At 37.7% G+C, this 21,010-nt stretch overlaps 1 protein-coding gene across 3 annotated transcripts in view; it reads left to right on the forward strand.

Moving 5' to 3' along the window:
* LOC109678797 (broad substrate specificity ATP-binding cassette transporter ABCG2-like) overlaps window positions 1-21,010 on the forward strand; it is a 98,608-nt gene that overhangs the window by 50,697 nt on the left and 26,901 nt on the right. For all 3 annotated transcript variants that reach the window (XM_074041776.1, XM_074041775.1, XM_074041774.1), the window contains exon 2: window positions 17,619-17,840. In XM_074041776.1, coding sequence (XP_073897877.1) covers window positions 17,638-17,840 — 203 coding nt within the window. In that variant the 5' untranslated portion in view covers window positions 17,619-17,637. The remainder of the gene's footprint in view (window positions 1-17,618; window positions 17,841-21,010) is intronic.

A 21,010-nucleotide genomic window follows, 5' to 3' on the forward strand; every position in this document is an offset into this window, starting at 1 on the left:
ATTTTGACCTGGAAGTCAAACCCAGGTCATCAAACATGGTAGGTAAGCACTTTACGAGGGAACTACACCCTTAGGCCTTAGTTTTTAATGGACATATAGTATATATTTATGGAATTTGGTATGACATTTCAGTATGGGTACGTAATAAGTCATTACACATTGATAAGATAAGGGTAATTATACCTACCATCTTCTTGTTGACATTCTGTCAGAAATTTTTGGTTTTTTAAAAATTTTTGAGATGAGTTCTCTCTATGGAGCCCAGGCTGGCCTTCATGATCCTTCAGCATCAGTTTCCTGACTGCTGAAATGACAGATGTGTACCACCATGCCCAGCTGTCAAGAGTTTTGGGCAGCAATTGAAGATTATGTAATTTGAGAAAGTTTATACTCTGTTGCTTACTGAAATAATAATTTAGGATTGAAATATTTTAGTGAAAATTAAAGAAGCTAGTGGTCACCCTAAATATATCTAAAAGTTATACGGGCCTATAGGAAACTAAGTTTATTTTCAAATAAAAAAATCAATGCCCAGCTCACCTCAGGATGTGAACCAAAAATTGAAAGCCTAGGTGACTTTGGCCTCATGGTTTTTTGTTTGTTTTTTTCAATAGTGATTTTATTGAGATATCGTTCACATACCATTTAGCTCACTGACTTAAAGTCCACAGATCTGTGGCTATTCATATATTCACACATGTGCAAGCATCACATTCCCTTTTCCCTTTTCTCCAAAATGAGCAGTCATCCACCACTCACTGAGAGGCTGAGAAGAGTGGCTATATTATTTTGCGCTTCATTGTTAACTTGTTTGTACAGATATAGAAAATATTCAGAGAAGCATGTTCAAAGGTAGTAGTGTACTAGATGGATATATACAGAGCAAAATTGCTATTTCTCCTCCTGTTTCTATCCAGTGAATAAGTTTCTTTTCACAAGAAAAGCAAATAAAGTCTTGGTGAGGTCAGAGACTTGTTGAGCCAGGATTCCTGCACTGTGTAGTTGACTAGGTCAATCCTCTGTGCTTGGGGCTGAAAAGGCCTTGTTACTATTTAGAGTAAGATATGTCTGGAATTAGCTCTTAGGTCCAGGGAGCATTAGATAATTCACCTGCCTTAAGTTCTTCAAGTTATATTGAGGGGTTAAAAGGGAAGACTCTAGAAAGTAACAAGCCTTGTGATCTCCCACTGAGGGCATTTGAGGTGAGTATCTTACAAAGAAAGAGGAAGACTGTCTGAGAGGTATGTGAACCTCACCCAGGAAGACTGTTCCTGCTTCCAGTGTCTATCCCATTGACACTCCCTCACTCTGGCCCACCTTGATTGCACCCTAGGTGGAGATAAAGAAAGGATAGAAAGTAAGAAGGGACAACAGAATACTTTGAAGGAAGAAGAAAACAGTTCACTTCACCTCAACCATCCCATCAGGTTGTAATGACTTAAGATCTATAGAACTTAGAATAGCTATAGGAAGTGGCCAAGAATGTTCAGTTGAGTACTTACCATGTCAAGTATGTTTTACAGCAAGTCCCATGCTCACACTAAGCTTCTAGGTAGGTGTTTAAGTCCCATATTTATAGATAAGGAAATTGAGAGTTCCTAGGGAACAAATGACTATTAAACAGATGTCTGCTCATCTGCCTTCTCTTTTTTACCTCCTCTCCTATTTTCTCTTTCTTTGTCTTCCTTTTCCTCCTCCTGCTTCACTAACCTTGTAGGGTGTTTCATCTGTATCTTTGTGTTATTGGAGCAACTCACCATAAAGGCATGCAGGGAGGAGAAAAAGTGCATGAGTTGATAGGGAGTAGGGAAATCTACACCTAACCTTGATCTGTAAACTGTGCCATTCCTTCATTTTCTACCTTGGATATGTCATTTCATGTCTGCATGACAATTTTTCCCTGGAACCAGGGAACATGTATTTGTTAGGAGTGATCCGTATTTTAAGCAGCCCTGAAGTATGGATCAATGGTAATACAATGTTAAAATGTGCTGAGAACATTTACTATTCTTCTTTGACTCATCTCTAGGAATGCTAAATGCTTTACTATTCAAGCTCTTGTGTAAGCATTCAGCCCCTGAAGTCAGAACCTAGTAAAAGTCCAAAGCCTTAGGATATGATACTAGCAATCAGTGACCAGCTCCCAGCTCTCTTGCCCAGCTAAACTCATAGTTGTGAGGATCAAAGGAGATAGACAATATAGTCATGTTGTGGAAACTGTACAAGCACTATGTCTATCTGTCTGTCTATCTTTATATAACAGTGTATAAAATAATACAATTTTAATTTATAATGAATATAAAATGATTGTGATGATTTACACTTTTCATACTCATTCTTTAAAATCTGGTATTTATCTTTAGTCTACCATGCAGCTCAATTCAGACTAACCATATTTCAAGCCACATGTGGCTATTGGGTGCTATTTTGTGTAGCAAAAATCTAGGAGCATTACATTGGTACACTGCTAAAAGTCAATTTGTTCTATAGCTTTTTTATCTTGAAGAAAATGTATTAGTAGAAATACCTTTTGCTTTTAATAACTAATACTTTGTTTCTAGTACTTAGATATTCTAAATAAATACAGAAGGAATACAATTGCAGGAGAAGCAGGAATCTAGGGAATAAAATTTGCCCATAATTAGTGCATTAAGATTAGTTCGTACCTACTGTGGTAGGGAAGGATAGGACACCTGACTCTTGGTATCGCCAAGATTTGGATTAATATGTTTCTGACCTTTGTGTCCTGTTCCATAGCATGGGGATAATGTTAGTGTGGTACAATGTAGAATATATTTGGCTTTTGTCTCTATTCCTGTCACAGAACTCCATAAAATCTTTGAATTTCCTGAGTGATAGTGTCTTTCGTTATTCATAGTAAGTCCAGGTCCCAAGGACTTCTGCATGCTAGGCAAATGCTCATTACTAAGCTACATCGCCAGCTGCAAAGAGACCAGTTTGATCCACACCTGAGTTTATGCTAGTGAGGTGGCTTGGGGTGGGGCCCTAGATAGCCACAGAATGGGGCTGGCCTCCAGAAGAACCGAATGACTAGAGAGTTGGAACTTTTAGCTCTACCTCTGGACCCGTTGGAAAAGGAGGGTGGGAGTTAAGGTCTATAAAGTCTCTTGAACAGTAAGATCCAAGTGCTTGTGAATGCATCCACATGCAGATTAGGTGGTGCCTCTCAACTCTACAGGACAGAAGCTAGAAGCTGAGGACCCTTCTTGACCTCTCCCTGTGTATGTGCCTCTTGTCATTCATCAGTATGCTTTGTAATATCCCTTAGAAGACTGGTAAATGTAAGCAAAGTATTTCCCTGAGTTCTGTGAGTCTGTCTTGCAAATTAATCCAACCAGGGGAGGTGGTTATGGGAAACATGACTTATAGCCAGTCAATCAGAAGTATAGGCCACAACCTATTACTTGGTTCGATGTCTGATGTGGGTTCCATCTTGTGCAACTGAGCCCTTAACCACTGGGATCTGATCCTGTCTCCAAATGGATAGTGTCAGAATTGCATTACTGGATGCCCAGCTGGTGTCTGCTGGAGAAATGATTGTGTATGTGGGAAACCCCACCTCATCCAGTTCAAGAGGTGTCTGTGTTGTAAGAATTTAGTAGAAGAGAAACAGTGTGGGTTTTGTGTGTCCAATACCTCCTATGAGAGTTACTTCAAATAGAACATATGTATACTTCGGAAATCATAAAGCAGTAGGCTACTTTTAGTTAAAAATCTAATGGCATCATTTTAGTCATATCCAAATCTAATAGGACTATTGCTTATGGCAAACTACTCATCCAACTCCATCCTCAAATCTGAGCTAGGAATAGAACTTATTTGGTTTGTGCAGTGTTGGTTTATATCCAGAGATAAGTAGCCACCTTAGATCAGTGAGTTCATTTCAGTTACATCTTTCCAGCACAGACATTTTTTTATTTCTTAGTTATTCCACTGAAGCAACAACCAGTCATTGTGTCTTGATTGCTTATACAGATATAAATCTGCCTTCCCCCAGGAAGTTGTGCTCCTCCTTGCCTGTCCTAACGCCACCTGTGGAAGCAGAGGCTTCATTGCAACACGTAATTCAAGTGGCTTAAATTTTTCAACTAAGAGCAATTGCCACTCTTCCTCTCATTCTTTTGACATAAAAAGGAAGAGGTACATACACTTCTGAACAGTTTGTAGAACTGTAAGCTTCCTGCTTTTATTCCTCCCTCAGTGTGCCAGAAATATGTATCCCCTGAAACTTGGTTCCTAGGAGCACCTCATGGCTCATATCACTTGAATTTCAGCTGATCAGAAATAGGTCAGAGTTGACAAAGAAGAGATGTTTCCCATATGCATAACAATGCTTTCCAGAGTACAGCTTTGACTGGTTTGTGTAGATTTTGATAAAGAAAACTTCAAGAACAAAGATGTCATAAGTCTATCGTGTTTCCATTGTAAATATTGAAAACTGATGCTTCTTTTATTATTTGTTTTAATTTTGAAATAATTGTTGGGTTACTGAAAAGTTGGAAAAAACAGTGCAGAGTTCTTATATAGCTAGAGTACAATTAGTCAAAACTAAAAAGTTAGCATTGGCACAGTAGTATAATACTATTAATCAATTCAACTAATGTATCAATGCAATTAATTATAGTACTATTAATTATGTACTTTATTTTGATTTCCCTTTTACTTCCACTATCTTTTTTTCTGTTCAGGATCGAATCCTGGTTCTCACCTTGCAATTCACTGTTATGTATCTAGTTTCTTCCAATCTGTGTTAGGTCCCTCAGCCTTGATTTTTTTTTTTTTTTTTTTCGTGATCTTGGTACTAGTGAAGAGACTGGTCAATTAATTTGCTGAATGCACTTATTTTGTATTTAATATTTTCTCTGGAAAAATGCCTCAGAAGTCAAGTGCTTTTCTCAGTACATCTGATCAGGGACATTCGATGTTGACATTACTAATGACCTTAATCTTGGTTAAGATAATCTTTGCTAGGATCTCAATGCAGAGCTATCATTTCTCCCTTTGTAACTAAGAGGTATCTTGGGAGTGAAACTTGGACTATGCAAATATCCTGTTTCTCATTAAACTTTCACTCACTAATTTTGGCACCCAGTTGTGGAATGTTTTGTGCTTTGTACTATGTTATAGTAGTGCTTTTTTTTGTTTGTTTTTTCAAGTGTCTTTCCTTTTACATTTAAAAATTTTCCTGTAATGAACAGCTATCCCGTTCCCTCATCTATTAAGTATTTTATCAGCACTGACTGATGGATGCTTAGTTTATTATATGGGTTATAATCCAATATTATCATTATTTACTTTTGCTATCAGGATCTGTTCTTTCAGGTTGGGTGGGCCCTGTGCCATTTTGACATATACCACCTTCCTTATTTTTTAAGGCATTTCCTTACTTTCTGATATATAAAGTGCTCTAGGCTAATTTTATATTTTCGATGCCCAAATCCTGGAATGGCCCGTTTCTTCAAGGCACTCTGGTTACTCTTATTTAGGATGATAATAAAGATTAACTTCTGGATAGTAGGTGTGCCATTGGAAGTTACCTTTAAGCCTCATGAGTGCCAGACGAGCACTGTACCCTTGAGTAACTCTTCCATCCCTACAGCTTTTTCTTGTTTAATATTTATGCCCTAGCAAGTGCATCTCTATAAAGACTGGTATTACTTCAATTCCATATGCGAGAGAGGACCTGAATGTAGTTGTGAGTTTGGATTCAGGATTTCATGAGAAAGGGGTAAAATTTAAAAGTTCTCAGTTTTTCTCAAATGAAGACCTATAAATTCTTATGACACAGACAGTACATGCATGACATGAGCTTCTATTTATTAGGCTCTGGTAAGGAGCCAGGAATATTTTATTAGCTTAGTAGCTCAGGTGAACTACATCCTGACTAATAATTGAATGTATATGAAGGGAAGATACGCAGAGATTCTTTGAGTGTCCTCAAATGAATTATGAGGTTTTCTGCTGCAGTGTCACCTTGGGACAAGTCTTTGAACCTATTTCCTCTATCTAAAAATAAAGGTTTTAGGTAGTATTTTTTTTCTCCTTTTTTTTTTTTGCAAGCTCAGAATATCCCTTGATATACAGAACTTTTGGGCACTCTACCTCTATTTTTAGTTATAATTTTATTACCTGCTGGTTGAATTCACAGTGATCAAAGTATCCAATTAAATTTCAAATTCATATTTATACTAATCATACTATCAATAGTGCTGTATACATAATGAGTTGTTGTTTGATCTGACATGATGCCTGGACTCATGGATTAGAGAATTCCTCGCAATAATTATGGGCCTCTCCACGATTTTGTGGAGTGCATGTGCACCTGTACACATACACACACACACACACACACACACACACACACACACACACCCCACACACTTTTATGCCTTTGTATATTGGGTCATGATGTAAAATATATTTCTTAATAGGTTTCATAGGAATTTTGGGAAGTAATTGATTTTCTGTTCACAGTTGATGGCATCTGATCCTGACTATGATTGGTGCATTACAAACTGGAAGGGAATAGTAATATTGCCCTTAATGTAGTAGACATATGTTAAATACATTCTTAGACTCTTGGGGAAGAAGGACTGGATTGTAAACCAGTGCTGTACAGCTTCTGGTAAATTTGAGCTCAAAAGACTCAACTTGACTTTGCCTGTCCCTGTTATCTTCCCCTTGGACCTCAGGATTCTAAATTCTCTAGTCTCTCTTCCCCCTACCTTTACCAACCTACATATCTCCTCTCTTCAACTCCCCTCAAGCCTGTTTACGCTCTCTTCTTATATAAATTTACAGGAGCTTCTCAATCAGTTCCCTCTTAAATATTAATAAATCTTTCTTGAGTTTGTGTAGACAGGATGTTCAACTATTATTTATCCTTTTCCAGTTTTTCCCAGGTTTGGCAGTTTGTAGGAACTGAAGTGGGATTGTTCTACACCAGTTAAAACAAATAAGACTCCCTCCAAGGCTGGGAGGGTAGCTCAGTGTTAGAGAGTTTACTTAGCATGCACAAGCCCTGGGTTCAGTCTCCAGCACTCGCCTGCCCTATTCCTCGTAAAAATCCTTACAGAGCATTTATTTGGTTGTAACCTTGCTGTGGAATGAGGTACCTCCTCCTGAGGCAGAGTTCTAGACATTCCTCTCCCTCTCACCCCTTCCTTGTGGGCAAAGAAAACAGTAGTGTGTTCCTGCAGCCTCAAGAGTGTATCTAAGAAATCAAGTGTGTTTCTGTTTTTATTCTTTCTGGGTCCTTTGTGTCTGGCCATGGGATAGGGGAGGAAGGGGCAGGACACCACAGACATAAATAAGGCTTCAAGGAACTTGAACAGGTTTCAGAAGAGTAGTGCAAGACAGTGTCCCCATCTGGCTCTCAGATTGTTCCAGTAGTATCTTACATGGTCTCCCTAGTCTATCCCTACTTGGGACCAAAGTCAGATGATCCTTTTAAACATTTAAACATTCTTACTATTCCTTTGTTCAAACTATCTGGTGCCTCCATTCTCATTCTGCATCAAAGCCAAAATTTGATGGTCAGTGGTAGACTCTGCCTGAGCTGTCCTTCCTCTGACCTTATTTCTTGTCCTTTTGCCTTCCCTTACTCTTCAGGTCCTCTGGTTTTTTAGTTTTACCTGAGAGTAGCACTTGAACTTGCATTGTTCTCTAGGTGCTCACCCTCAGGTGTCTGCCCTACAGCCTCACAGGAGAGCCTTCCCTGACCACCTGTCCTCTATTGCTTCCTTGTTTTCTCCATTGTCTGTTGGCAGACATTTGTCACAGGTGACCTCACTGATGGCCAGGGTGTTTTCCTTGGTTTGCTACTGTACCTCCACTGTTGGCCACATCACATAAGCCTAGTAAATACTGAATTGATTTTGCAGGTGAGAAACAGATGTGGCAAAGCTAAGCCAGTTCTTTCGAGGCTATATGGCTAGTAAGTTTAAAGGACAGATGGAGCTCAAATGACAAGGTTTCTATAATGTGTAGGTAGCATTGTATGGGCAGCATTAGAAATGGAATAGCTTGGTGTCTTCAGGAGAATTGTTGCCCAAGTTGCAGGTCAGATTAAGAAAATTTGGGCTGAGCACTGGTGGTTCACCAAGTAGGCTTGTAATCCTAGCTACTCAGGAAGCTGATATCAGGAAGATTTCGGTTCAAAGGTGGCTCTGGGCAAATAGTTCCAGAGATACCATCTTGAAAATACTCAACACAGAAAAGGGCTGGCAGAGTGGATCAAGTGGTAGATCACCTGCCAAGTAAGTGCTAGGACCTCAGCTCAAACTCCACTATGGCAAAAAGAGAAAAAAGAAAAGTTATGGGATACTTGTACTTGGTCCTCATCATTTTAATTACAATTTGACTGTTTTCTGAAGGTTTGGTTTTGTATCATAGATTAACTTGAACAAAATTCTCTAAAATTTTGTGTGAATGGAAAATGAAAAGAAGAGAAGCCACATGGAATTTCATGTTAATTTGCATTATTTAAAGAGAGGATTTATATTAAGTCGAGAAAATAGGGCCTGTGTTAGGGAGGGAGTTTCCTTTCTTTATCCTTCTTTCTTTTTTATAGCAGACATTTTATTTTTCTAATGTTTAAAATTTAAATTTATGTTTAGCTAATACATAAAAGCATAAAAATACTATATATTAGTACATGTGAGGTATATGTGATATTTCAATACATGTACATATTATGTAATGTTCACATCAGGTTAAGCGTGTCTATTTCCTCAAACATTTGCCATTTCCTTATGGTGGAAACATTCAAAACCCTTCCTTCTGGCTTTCTGAAATATGAAACTTACAGTAAATAATTATCTTGGTCACCCCATGTGCCATAGCAGAGAGAGAGCGTTTCCTTTGGGGTGATGTCAGTGGTCAATATCTTGATGGCAGAGCTTACATGACTACATTTTCAAAAGTCTGAAAACTGTGTTTAGAGTGAATCTTACTTCTTACAACAGTTTGCTGTTGTTACATTTTCAGTAAACACAACGATGACAACAGCAAAATTAGACTAAACTGTGAGTATCGGTATAGGATGTGCAATGAAAACACTCTTTTTGTTTTTTTGGTAATAAGTCATTAATTACCATCAATCATTAATTTTCCAAAGATTCCCTGCTGACTTTGTTAGTGCTGGAGCGTTAGGCCGTCCAGATTGTGTAAAGAGAGTGCTGGGAAGAGACCAGGTCCTCCAGGCTTGCAGGACTTAGCTCCTGACCAGGAATTCGGACTCTTTAATGGGCTTTCCTTGTCTCTCTTGCCTCATTTTGTTCCTGCACCTCACTGAAAGCTAAACTCCAACATGATGATTTGCTTCTATTTCCCAACACTGTTTTCCCATTAAGGATTTTGCAGTTCGTTTTTTTTACTATATCACCTTTTTTTTTTTTTTTCTCCTTTTTCCCATCTACTTGGTCTGTCTCCTGTAGAAGTCTAGATACTCCCACCACCCAGATTTTGTGCTCCACAGGGGTGAAACTGTCTTAATTCCTCAGTTATTAAATGAGTTGAGGGAGGGGTAAAATATTTCTAGATGGGAATGTGTCTTGCATAGAAACAGAAAAATGATATTTTCATTGACCTAGAACTGTAAATAAATTCGTTTTTAGGCGGTATTGCTTAAGATTTGTCATTAGCTTTCAAGAATCTGAGGCTAAGTTTACTTCATTTGTGCTTCTTTTTCTAAATGCCATATGTAGTTTAATAATCCTACTGGAATCTAACTTCTGTAACGTGGTTGCCAGTGACTTCTTGCTAGTTGTGGCACGTTGTGTTTTAGTCACTGATTCAACAGGAGTCCTTGAGGATAGGGTATAAGGCCATCTAAAGGTCCAAACAGAATGGACATTAGGTCCCTGCATTTTCAGGAACCAGCATCTGCTGGCAAATTCAGTTTTCAAGCGTGAATATGATTTTTAGAAATTGCAGATTAGCAGTGAAGTCTAAAGGATATGTTTCTGTATACAGGAGTCTTCTATTTACTTATAATATAGGACATAGCCTAGGATGCAAATTTTAGGATTAAAATTCCTGCTGTATGACTTGAAGAACATTTTTTTTTAATTTATTTTATTAGCATGTAATATTATACAGGGAGATACACTGTGATATTTACATATGTGCTTGCAAAAAATCTTAGTTAGATTTACCCTCTCCATCAATCTCCCTTCTTAGAACAATTTCAACAAGTTTCAGTCTTCTATTTTCATATATAAATACAAACTACAGCCACCATGTTCACCCTCAATCACCCTTTCCTTATGCCTAACCCCCTCCCACTGGTACTCACCCCTGGAAAAAACCTGTTTTACCCTCCTGTCCTTCATTTTTTTTTTTAATGTATATATTGATAGTCCAAGGGGGTTTTGCCTTGGTACTGACCTTAAGAACATGAAATGATAAAATGTGAAAGCTGTAATCCCAATACTGGTATACTTGGGTAGGGACCTTTGAGAAGTTTATAGGAAAGCCCTGTAGGGTGCTTTAAAGGATAGTAGTTATGCAAATTCTTTTTCTTTCATTGGTCTCCTATTGCTATTTGAAAATTTGAATAGAACAGTAATGAAACCCACCTTAGAAATGAAAATGTTTTGGAAAAATGGGTAAATTGTGTTTAGTGATCAGGTCTAAGCTTTGGGATTCACCTTACTTGTTTTGCTTGAGTAAATGTTTCATTTTAGCTAATAGAAAACAGTTGTAAAAAGTGAAGAACCATTTTCTTTTGGACTTTTGCCATGTTTGCCTATTTTATGTTTTCTTTCTTTCTTCCTGCCTTCCTTCCTTCCTTCCTTCCTTCCTTCCTCTCTCTCTGTTTTTCTTGCTTATTTTATAGATGTTTTTTTCAACCTCAAATATTTAGCACTTAGCTAGTTTTAAAATTTTTTTAGTGCTTCCCTATTTTTTTCATTTTCGTTATCATATATTCATTGTATAGGGAGGAGATTTGTGACAATTCTGAATAACCTTACATTGTACATTGGTTAGATCACCCCCTTCATCTCCACCCACCCCCGCACCACTGCCATACCATCCCAGTCCCACTTAAAGCAATTACAATAAGTTTCATCACTCTGTTTCCTTTATGTATATGAAGTCATCAACCCTATTCCTTCACCTTCATCTCCTCCATTCACCGGTCCCCACAAGTGCCCCCCCCACACCAACTGCTTATTATAGTCTTGTCTTTCATTATTAATTCCAAAGTCAATGTTCAAAGGGGTTTCTTAATGTACCCCAGCTGTGAATACGTTTTACTTTGCTCAGTTTAACCTCCTCTGTTACTCTTCCTTACCCCTTCCCTCCCGCTCCACATTATTCTGCAGCTTTCAGTGTATGTCATTATGTCCTCTACCTGTGCAGGTGTGAAGTACTTTGATGTTGTTACTATCATTCTCTTTTCCTTTTCCTCCTACCCCAAGTTTCATAGTGTAGTTCCATTATTGTCAACATATTCTACCTGTAGATTGCATCTCCACATTTTTGAAGGAAATATAATGCTACCATAAATTTGTGATATTTTGAAACTCAGTGATGAATGTGCTTTGTTTATAGGTAAGGCAGTGATGAGAAATACACCTTAAGACAATAAACAGTGTAGACTCGCATTGTCCAGTATGGTAGCCACCAGCCATATGAGTTGAAATTAATTAACATTGAAACCTAATGTCTCAGTCACATTCCTGTTTCCGGTGCTGAGCAGTAGCCGAATGTGTCTAATGAGCAGTGCCTACTTCTCCCTTAGCTTCCATCCCCTGCAACTTGCTGAAGAAACTAGAAAGAAACACAGGTACTTTGCAACCTGCCCCATTGTATTGAATTGCAATGGATAATATAATCAATTTTTGAATTTCTATTTGACCTTTTTACACATCACAACCCAGATTATTTTAAGTGATTTTTGCATAATTTGTTGAATTAAAGGAAATTACTAATTTTAAAGTTTGTCCAGTTACGAATCTATAGTTGGTGCTTCCTCATCTCTATAGTTTAAAACAGTGTCTGGGCTCAGTGCTCGTCTTCTGGGTCTACAATGTAGTAGAGGAAAAACTTTCCCTCTTCCCTCTTAGGCTGAGGATTTGGAGGCATTTGAATTTAATTAACAAAGAACAGATTAGGAAGGGAAAGTTTAATCATAGACTCAAAGAAAATATGACTTAAAGATAGAATTGGGGCCTATTTGCCATCTGGATAGAGAAAGGGGTGGGAAAGGCAGTTACGGGAAAACAAAGCACTTTAAGAGGAACGGGTCCTTAAGAGAGTAGATGCGAGATGTGATAGTTTTGTGACTATCCGGGATGAGAATTACTGTTCCTGATTACCTCATCCGGGATGAGAATTACTGTTCCTTGTTACGTCTTTGCCGGCGATTTATGCCTACTTTTAGGTAGATAAGGGATTTGGGGAATTCAGGTGCCTTAAGGTCAAAATAGCAATCCTTCCCCTCATCACCCTGTCCTCAGGATTTAACACCCTATGAGTATCTGTAGGATCTGTCCTGTGCACTTCAGAATATCTCACCATCTATTTATCTTGGTGAGAAAATCTGCAAAGGCATCTCATTGAGATTAACAGAGAGCGTATGCTAATAACGTCTAAATGGAAGGAGAAAGCTGGAAAGATGGGAGTGAGAAGAAGGTGCTTTACACAGTGACAAGTTGGGAGGACAAGATCATTAAAGGCAAGAAGGTCAAGGGATGGAGCCCACAGACAAAGATCTTCCATATTAATTCTGAAATCACTGTAGCTTCCAAGACCTTACACTTTAAAATTGTGTATGATACTGTAAGTCCGTTGATAATGCCCCCAAGACAGTTTACACTTGGATGTTCTGTTAAATACGGGCTTGAAGTGAAGAGCATCACAAAGTATGCTTCTTTTGCACTTGGACTATTTTGAGTATAAGGCAATTGAGAACCTGTGGACCATTGTAAAGTCCTTTATTTTTCCCCTAACTACCAACAAATAGAGTATCATTTATTGTTTTGTAAAGAAAATTTACATTTATAAAAGTATTTTCCATTTCTAAAGGTGTTTCCCCAAGACAGCTCTTTACCCCAGAAAGACATCTGTATTGTAGGACAAGGACACCTAGCCTTAATTTTCATCCTTTGTCTTGCCAAACTTGCTATCGGAAGCTCCAAAACCTTTTCCTTTAGCCTAGGATGGTGTATAATCACCTACCACCTGAACCACTCCTGGAGCCTAATTTCTTTGTGAAAGCCCTATGCATATTTAAATACTGGAACCTTTTTCTTTTGTTAATTGATCTGTTGTCATGTTTTTTGTTTATCTTTGCTTTAAGCCTGGGCATTCTAACTCTTGCCACTGAGCTGCATTCCCAGCCTATTATCAGTTTAATTTCCTGGATATTGGCTGGAGAATTTAGAAAGTGAAGCAAAAGGGTTTGTCCTTCCCTAAAATGGCATAAGAAGGCCCAAGGGTAATACATTATTGCATAGAAAAGACCCAAAGACAGTGAGGATGTTTGTTATACAGGTTCTTTGGTTTTCATCCTTTGAGACAAGGATAAGGGCCACCCCCTTATCCAAGCCTGTCTTGTTTTTTTGTGGTAGCATGCTAATTGGCCCTTACTTCTACACTTGCCTCCCCAGTGTTCACACAGCAGCCAGAGTGTTCTGTTAAAAACATAATTAGAATCATGAGTCTTTTCTGATTTAAAGATCTGCGTGCTTCTCACTGAGCATATGTATCTTCCATGTCTGTCCCAAATCCAAATCATTACCAAGCAGCCTTGGAATGCAGAGTTAGGGTGGATTATCAAATAAGCAACAATGTGAAAACCACTATCAATAAAAGGTATTTTAAATGCAAGGGATAATTTTTGGAAACTAAGATCAGTTTGTATTCCTTTTCCATTCCATTTATAAGTTGAGCAATCATCTGATGGTGTCTTGAGGTTCCTAACTTCTTATCACAATTGTAATCTCTTGGTGGTAACCTCAGTAACTAGTTTAAGGAGGTACATGATTGGCTCTAAGGCAGAGTGCAACTCTCCATGTAGTAGAATCATTCCTAGAAAAGAAATGTAAGAGAGGGGCTCTGAACTCTTGACTTGAGGCTACCCTCATGTTGATCAACTGCACAGTAGTGGGCAGGTGTCTGGCCAAGGACTTAGAATCTACCTTTTCCCACCTATGTGCAGTTTTCATTATATGAAACTTTGTTTTGCACTCTGATTAGAGAGGAGTATCCAAGTAAAAGGATGGCAAAAAAAAGTAAAAAAAAAAAAAGAAAAGAAAAGGTGATATTTTAAACACAAATTGTCATTATAATAGACGTAGCAGGATATAGTGAAGGAAAGCATTTAAACTTAGCTCAAAAAGTTAAAGTGTAGCTTTGCTGGTTAGAACCCAAAAAGACAGAAGAGAGGGTGATACTCATGGCCCCTAGAAAGGGCAGGGGGAAAGAAATCCCATGATCTCATTTGAAGGATTTTTCAAGTTGACTAAGATTTCTGAGCAGCCCAGATAACATAAGTAGGTGGAGGGAGGTGAGTTGTGAAGCTAGTTGGAGATTTTATCTAAGGACTTAAGACTCTCTATTTATCTAAAAGTCTAAGGCTTAGTCTTTGCAGAGGGTTTGGACATAGTGAGTAAAACCCAATTAACATCAGCAGCGCTCTGGACATTGGCAAACAGCAGCAAGGTGGAGGCCGATTTTGTCACCAGGAAATGTAGACGTGATCTGAGTGTTTTTCTTTACATTAAAAGATGATGGCCCTAATCCAATGAGAGAAGCACACATGATCAGAAAGCTGCAGACCATGGGGAAGACTAACATGCACTTGACGGTAGTTGGTGCTTTAGTGAGTCACCTAAACCCAGTCTGCTGTATTTGCTAGATGTAAGGCCCCAACTCAAATTAGCCTAACCTACTCCATTTTGTCTGGCAGAAAGACTATATTATTTTGCTTTACAGAAACTGTTTTTCTGAACTCAAGAGGACCCTCACTGACATCTTGTGTATTCTGACCACATGATGTCATAGAAAAGATTGTACAAGCTAATAACCAACCAACCTAGTGAAACATAGAGAAATGACCATTCAATATGCTTGCTACGCCAGAACCAAAAAACAAAACATCAGCAGTATATTCCTTCTACATCTTAAACATTTATAAACCTCAGCCCTAACTGGCTGAGGTCATTCTGAGCCAATACTTCCTAATATAGGCCCCTTTACTCCCCTGGAAAGTGAATGAAACTTTGCTTCTGCTTCAATTCTTGTTTTCCTGTGAACTCTTTCATACCCCATGCACTGGCCACATGGACTGGGACCTGACAGTAGACACTGGCTACTTTGAGGTTGATATGGTGCTGAAGTGTACTTTCTTTATTTTTAAATCCTTATTATAATTTTTTTCATCTTAATATAATGCATTCTTCTATAACATTATTACAAAAAAATTGTCCTCTCTCCCTCCCTCCTTTCTCTCCTTCCTTCCTTTCTTCCCTCCTTCTAAAACATGCTTCAGCTGGTGGTATGCCTTGGTCACATTTGTCTAATGTCTTGGTTTCTGACTTGTGAATTATGAAGGCCCAGCACCTCTCTGAGGAAGGTTGTGAGACCCCTCATGGGGAGCTAAACAGCTGCTCAGCCATGTGAATTGCACACTTATCCCAGTCACAGGGAAGGCAGACTTTATCCACAGATTTCTTTTTATATTTATAAGAAATAAATAGCCCTTGGTTTCTGTAGGCATAGGTGATTTTTCTTGACTATTTGAGGTCCAGCTGTGGCCTTCTATTAGTAGAAAGCCACAAAAACTCATCTCCATGTTGAGTCAATGAGTTATTTAAAGTTAAGCAATATGTTACTTGATTCTCTTAGTAAGTCTTGGGAGAAGGTTGGAAAAATGTCCCCAGAGGCCAAGCATTACACGGAGGTGGCAGCAGAAGTGATGGCATTGAAATTGGAATATTTTGGTTTCTGAAGACATAGGGAGATATCTTACAAAGGGAGATGGTTTACAAAGTTTTTAAAGGAAAGGACTGAAGTTCTTATTTACTTGTACTTTTTCTTTCACTGCTTCAGGAGAATAGAATTTTGGTAAATTGTTTACAGATTAAAACTTAATTTACAACTTATTTTCCTGATGTTAATCTTTTAATGGTTTCCCACTTTTCCAGTTTCCAAAATAAATAGTGTTGTAAATGCTAAGTTGGATATAGAAATAATGATTAATAGATTTCTTAACTTTTGCCCGGTTTTGCATTAACATTCTTTTGTGTGGTTTTCTTGTGTTTATCTGGCTTGGTATTCTTAGAGATTCTTCATTCTGTGACTTGAAACCTTCATCTTCTTTGGGAAAGACTTGGCCAGTATTTCTTTAAATATTGATTCTACTTCATTTTCCTTCCTCTTCCAGGTTTCTCGTATGCCAGGCTGTTTTCATCATGTTCCGTTTCTTATGTTTTTTTTTGTGTAGTTCTCTTTCTCTTCAATCTGGAGTATTTTTATTTTCTTTTTTCTTCACGATGATAATTCTCATCATTCATAAATTTTCTTCTAGTTATTTTCTACCTACCAGTCCTCCAGTTTACTAATTCTCTTTCCTAATCTCAAAATTTTGTCTCCCAGCTGAGAGACTGTTGAAATGTTTGTTCAGAATTATTAGAAACTTCAGGAAGACACCTGTGGCAGCCTCTCTGCTTGGTGTTCCTGAATTGTCCCTGTGCACATGCAGTTTGTGTATGCAAATACCAGGAGAAGAAAGGGCACAGGAGTAAAGTTTGCCTCTGTGCTGTTCCCTCCTTTCCAGGACTTTGGCTCCTCCACTCCTATCTACTTTCATAATGGAGCTATTCACACAATTGCTCTCAGGCTTTGTCTACTTGGAGGCTTTGTTCTTTGGAGGATGAATTGTTGAGAGCAGCCTCTTCATCAGAGACAGAACATTCTTCATGGATGACTTTGCCTTTTAAAAATGTTAAATAGGTTTATTGCAGTTAATATTTCAAACCATTTCACAAACTCAACTCACCTTAAGGTCTTACTCTAATGAAATCTTTTAAAGGGCTTTTGTAACTTGTTTAACAAAACATTTTAAACTTCATATATAAACTTAATATTCCATTTTTTCTTAAAAGATTTGAGCTGTTTAACTATTGGTTTGATTCCTTAATCATTTTCATACTTAATTTTAAATCTTCCTAGAATTAAAGTTTGGCTAAGAACTTTGGTAATTACATTTTTATAAACTCCAAAAAAATGTGGTGGGGGGTTATGACTATCATATAATGTGTTTATGCTGAAGAGGTGTATCATAATATGCTTTTAGGCCAGACAAGGCTAAACCTCATTCATCTATTTCCTGCTTAATGAGTTTTAAGTAATTTTGATATTCTATTGACTAATTAAGTTCCAACTGCTTCTGACAAATTTGACATGTAATTGGAATCTGTGTACATTATAAGTTCTAAGGATGTTATCACAGTGATGTGGACTGCCCTTTGGAAGGAATCTACTCATTACAGTTTTAAACAGACTTGTTTTAAACATACTGTTATCTTATGTTTATAATCTTATTTAGCTAAACTATCAACTTACTGTTGCTTTTTCCTCTACAGAAAGGGAGAATCTCTCCAGATGTCTTCCAGTAATGACCAGGTTTTTATCACAATGTCACAAAGAAACACCAATGGCCTTCCTGGAATGACCTCCAGTGACATGAAGACAATTACTGACGGGGCTGTGTTAAGTTTTCATAACATCAGCTATCAAGTAAAAGTGAAGAGTGGCTTTCTCTGTGGTCGGAAAACAGTTCAGAAAGAAATACTATCAAATATCAAGTACGTGCACGAACTTTTTAAAAACTTTCATTTTTCACCTACAGTGAACTTCACGGGTTTTGCATATTACCAGTAAGCTGCTGTGAACACTTGTGGACACATCTTTGTACAGATATAAGGGCACATACTTTCATGCTTTTTGGCTAAACTAGGAGTGAAATGATTGGATCACTTGTTAGGGATATGCCTTAACTTTCAGCATTTTTAAAGGGGGTCGTACCATGGGCAGTGATCTTTGTTTGAGAAACTGCACAATTAATGTGCTATTTCATTTTTCATGAGCAAGTTTGTGTGTTTTGGTGGAAAGAGGCCTGGCTATATGATTTTAGACTTTTGATTGTGGGAATGTAATTGTAACCTCTAAGGTTCAGTGTGTCTATTTCTGAAACAGAAGATGCATTGAGGCAATGATGTACTTTCTGACCATACACATTTTAGCTATTTGTACACTTTATATAATTTATATTCTAGTAGCAAGAAGGTTAAAATGATAGCATATAGTGAAAGTCCTTTGTTTTTCAAATAGATCTGTTTACATGCATAGCCTATTTGTAATAGTTTGTAGTCTATACCAATATACTTAATTCCGTTCCTCCATAATAAAGACAGATAGAGAACTAGAGGTGTGGCTCAAGCAGTAGAATGGTAAAGTGTTTGCCTAGCAAGGTGAAGCCCTGAGTTTAAACCTCAGTACCACCACCACAAAAAAAAAAAAAAAACACTTAAATACCAGAAAACTATAATTTAGTTGAAGTCCAAAATGATGAGAAATTAGGATCCAAATCAATGCAGTCAATTCTACTTTAAAAGCACCAAGTAATTATGATTTTCATTTTTTTATACAGCAGTGAATTCATAGTTCAGAGCATGGTGTTGTAGTAGGAGCTAGTGTGGAGAGGGAGTAACCATTTCTACAGAGTCTACTCACTATTGGGTAACTCCTATTCACAGGAGCTAGCCGTTAGGGTTGTCAATGGTCTTTTACTTCTAGAGAATATGGCCTATGTGTTTTGTTTGTTTATTGGGGAAAATAATTATTCCTAGACAAAGCAAGCAAGTTTTTTTTGACTCTCCAAAGCTAGGGGAGCATTTATAAAGAGTCCTTTGACTTGGTATGGGCAGCAGACTTATGTGCAGGTGTTTCTCCTATTTCCTTGATGTTTTATAGAGGACTATAATCTTTTCTGTTAATGCTAGCCTACTTTCTTCATAGGGCAAAGAAATGGCAAGATAGCATAGAAAATTATTGGGCATGGGTGGGAAAGAAATGATGAGAATCACAGAGTTAAATGAGAAGTGCAGGATTAGAACTCTATCCAGGAGCAACACTTGCTGTCATGCCTACTTCTCATCACTTTTTTGTGTTAGTTAAGGAATCCTAACTAGAAGAATAAGGAATGGCATGGTGGATCCAAAGCTTTTATCTTTTGCTACATGTTTAGGTAGAACTGACTTAATGAAAAAATGGACAGGCTTTTTCTAAAGCATAATAATCAAGAAAATGTTGGCCACTTCAGATTTGTGCTGAAAGAGGTAGAAGGTAACATGCTTTGAATATGTACCAGTTGAATAGGTGTAGAATGCATCCTGTGAGCACACATTGTGTGTTTTTGTGTGTGTATGTAGTGTTAGAGATTGAACCCAAGGCCTTGATTATGCTAGGCCAGTACTCTACCACTGAGCCATATCCTAAGTTCCCCTTGCTGCTTTTCAAGCTAGTAGACTAGTGACTCCATAACTAAGTGTCTCCTGTGATCCAGGCTTTGCAACATGTTTATGGCTTAATAGCCAGTGAGCATCTCAGCAAGGGAGGAGGTCATTGTCATTGTCTTGTGACTTCATAGGCTCATAAAGTGCAATCAAATCTTAGATTTCTTTTTATAGTTATAAGTACAGCTAGGGTTGGTATTTGTGCTTACATCTCTTTTTGGGTATCCATGAGAAAATTCATCCCTTTTGGCTATACTGTTTCCAATCTTTCTCCTGTCTTCTTAGTGTCAAATAAGTAGAATTTCTGGGGTATAGGAAAGGTTGCTTTCATTATCTTATTTATATTTGATAACACCATCACCACTCAAAACAACAACTACAATCCAAAAAAAGCTGATGAAAATCTTTAATGTTCTTTGGAGTTTTGTTTTTCCTTTCCTTTTGTAAGAAGATAAAAGGAAAAACACAATCTATCCATGAGAATTCAAAAAAATTCCTCCCTTATTTATAATCTTTCTCTTATGCTTAGTTCATCTCCATACCTGCACTTTTTCTCAACAGGGCTAAAGATCTATGGAAGAAATCATCCATTCCAGTAGGTGAGGGAAATCCATTATACTTGCTAGAAGATTGTTAAATAAATAGTTTATTTTGAAGTTATTTCCAAGTTAAGCTTTGCAGGAAGATACTCCTTTTGCCCACATTCCCTAAATGTCCACATTTTAGTTCATTTATTTCTATCACTGTGTTTCCTTATGTACCCATTATCTTTAGTGTGTTTTGGGACCCTTTTGAAACTAGACTGTCCACTTGGTGCTCCTTTATCCCTAACTCTTCTAGTATGTATTTTCCAGAAAGATGTGCCCTTTCCTATATAATCACTCAGTCATCGTTTGGAAGTAGTTGACAGGAAAGTTAGCCTCAGAACAAAAGCAGTAATGGTCCCAGGGGCCACCGGTCACTGTGCTTTTCACATAGATGACTGAACACCACATCATGTTTTTTCACTCTCACCTAACCTGGTAAATCTTAGCCTCTTTCAACCTGGTATCCCATCCCACCCCAGGTGATGTTAAAAGTCATCACTTGGTCATGTTGCTATGTGTCACACTTCACTACAATGTTGTAATTTTATTCTTTGTACTTGATTGGTGTTAAGAAGGAAGATATTCTAACATTATTCCATGATCTTGTTCCTCATTAAACTTGGAGTCAGAAATTGCATTCCTTACTGGTAACTGCTGTGTGCCTCAGCTACCACTGAGATAGTTGTCGAAGGGCAGTTTTCTGTTCTTATCATCTTTTATTTTGTATTCTACTACGTGGGAAGAACTTCATTCATCACCTCTTCTTTCATTTACTGTAGACTCATGGATACATATTTTATTCAATAGAAATGTGTTATTATTTATCTTCATATTTCTGTTGTTCCTGATGAATAGTGGGAGAACTTTCAAGGT

Source organism: Castor canadensis, chromosome 9, assembly GCF_047511655.1.
Source record: "Castor canadensis chromosome 9, mCasCan1.hap1v2, whole genome shotgun sequence".
Lineage (NCBI taxonomy): Eukaryota > Metazoa > Chordata > Mammalia > Rodentia > Castoridae > Castor > Castor canadensis.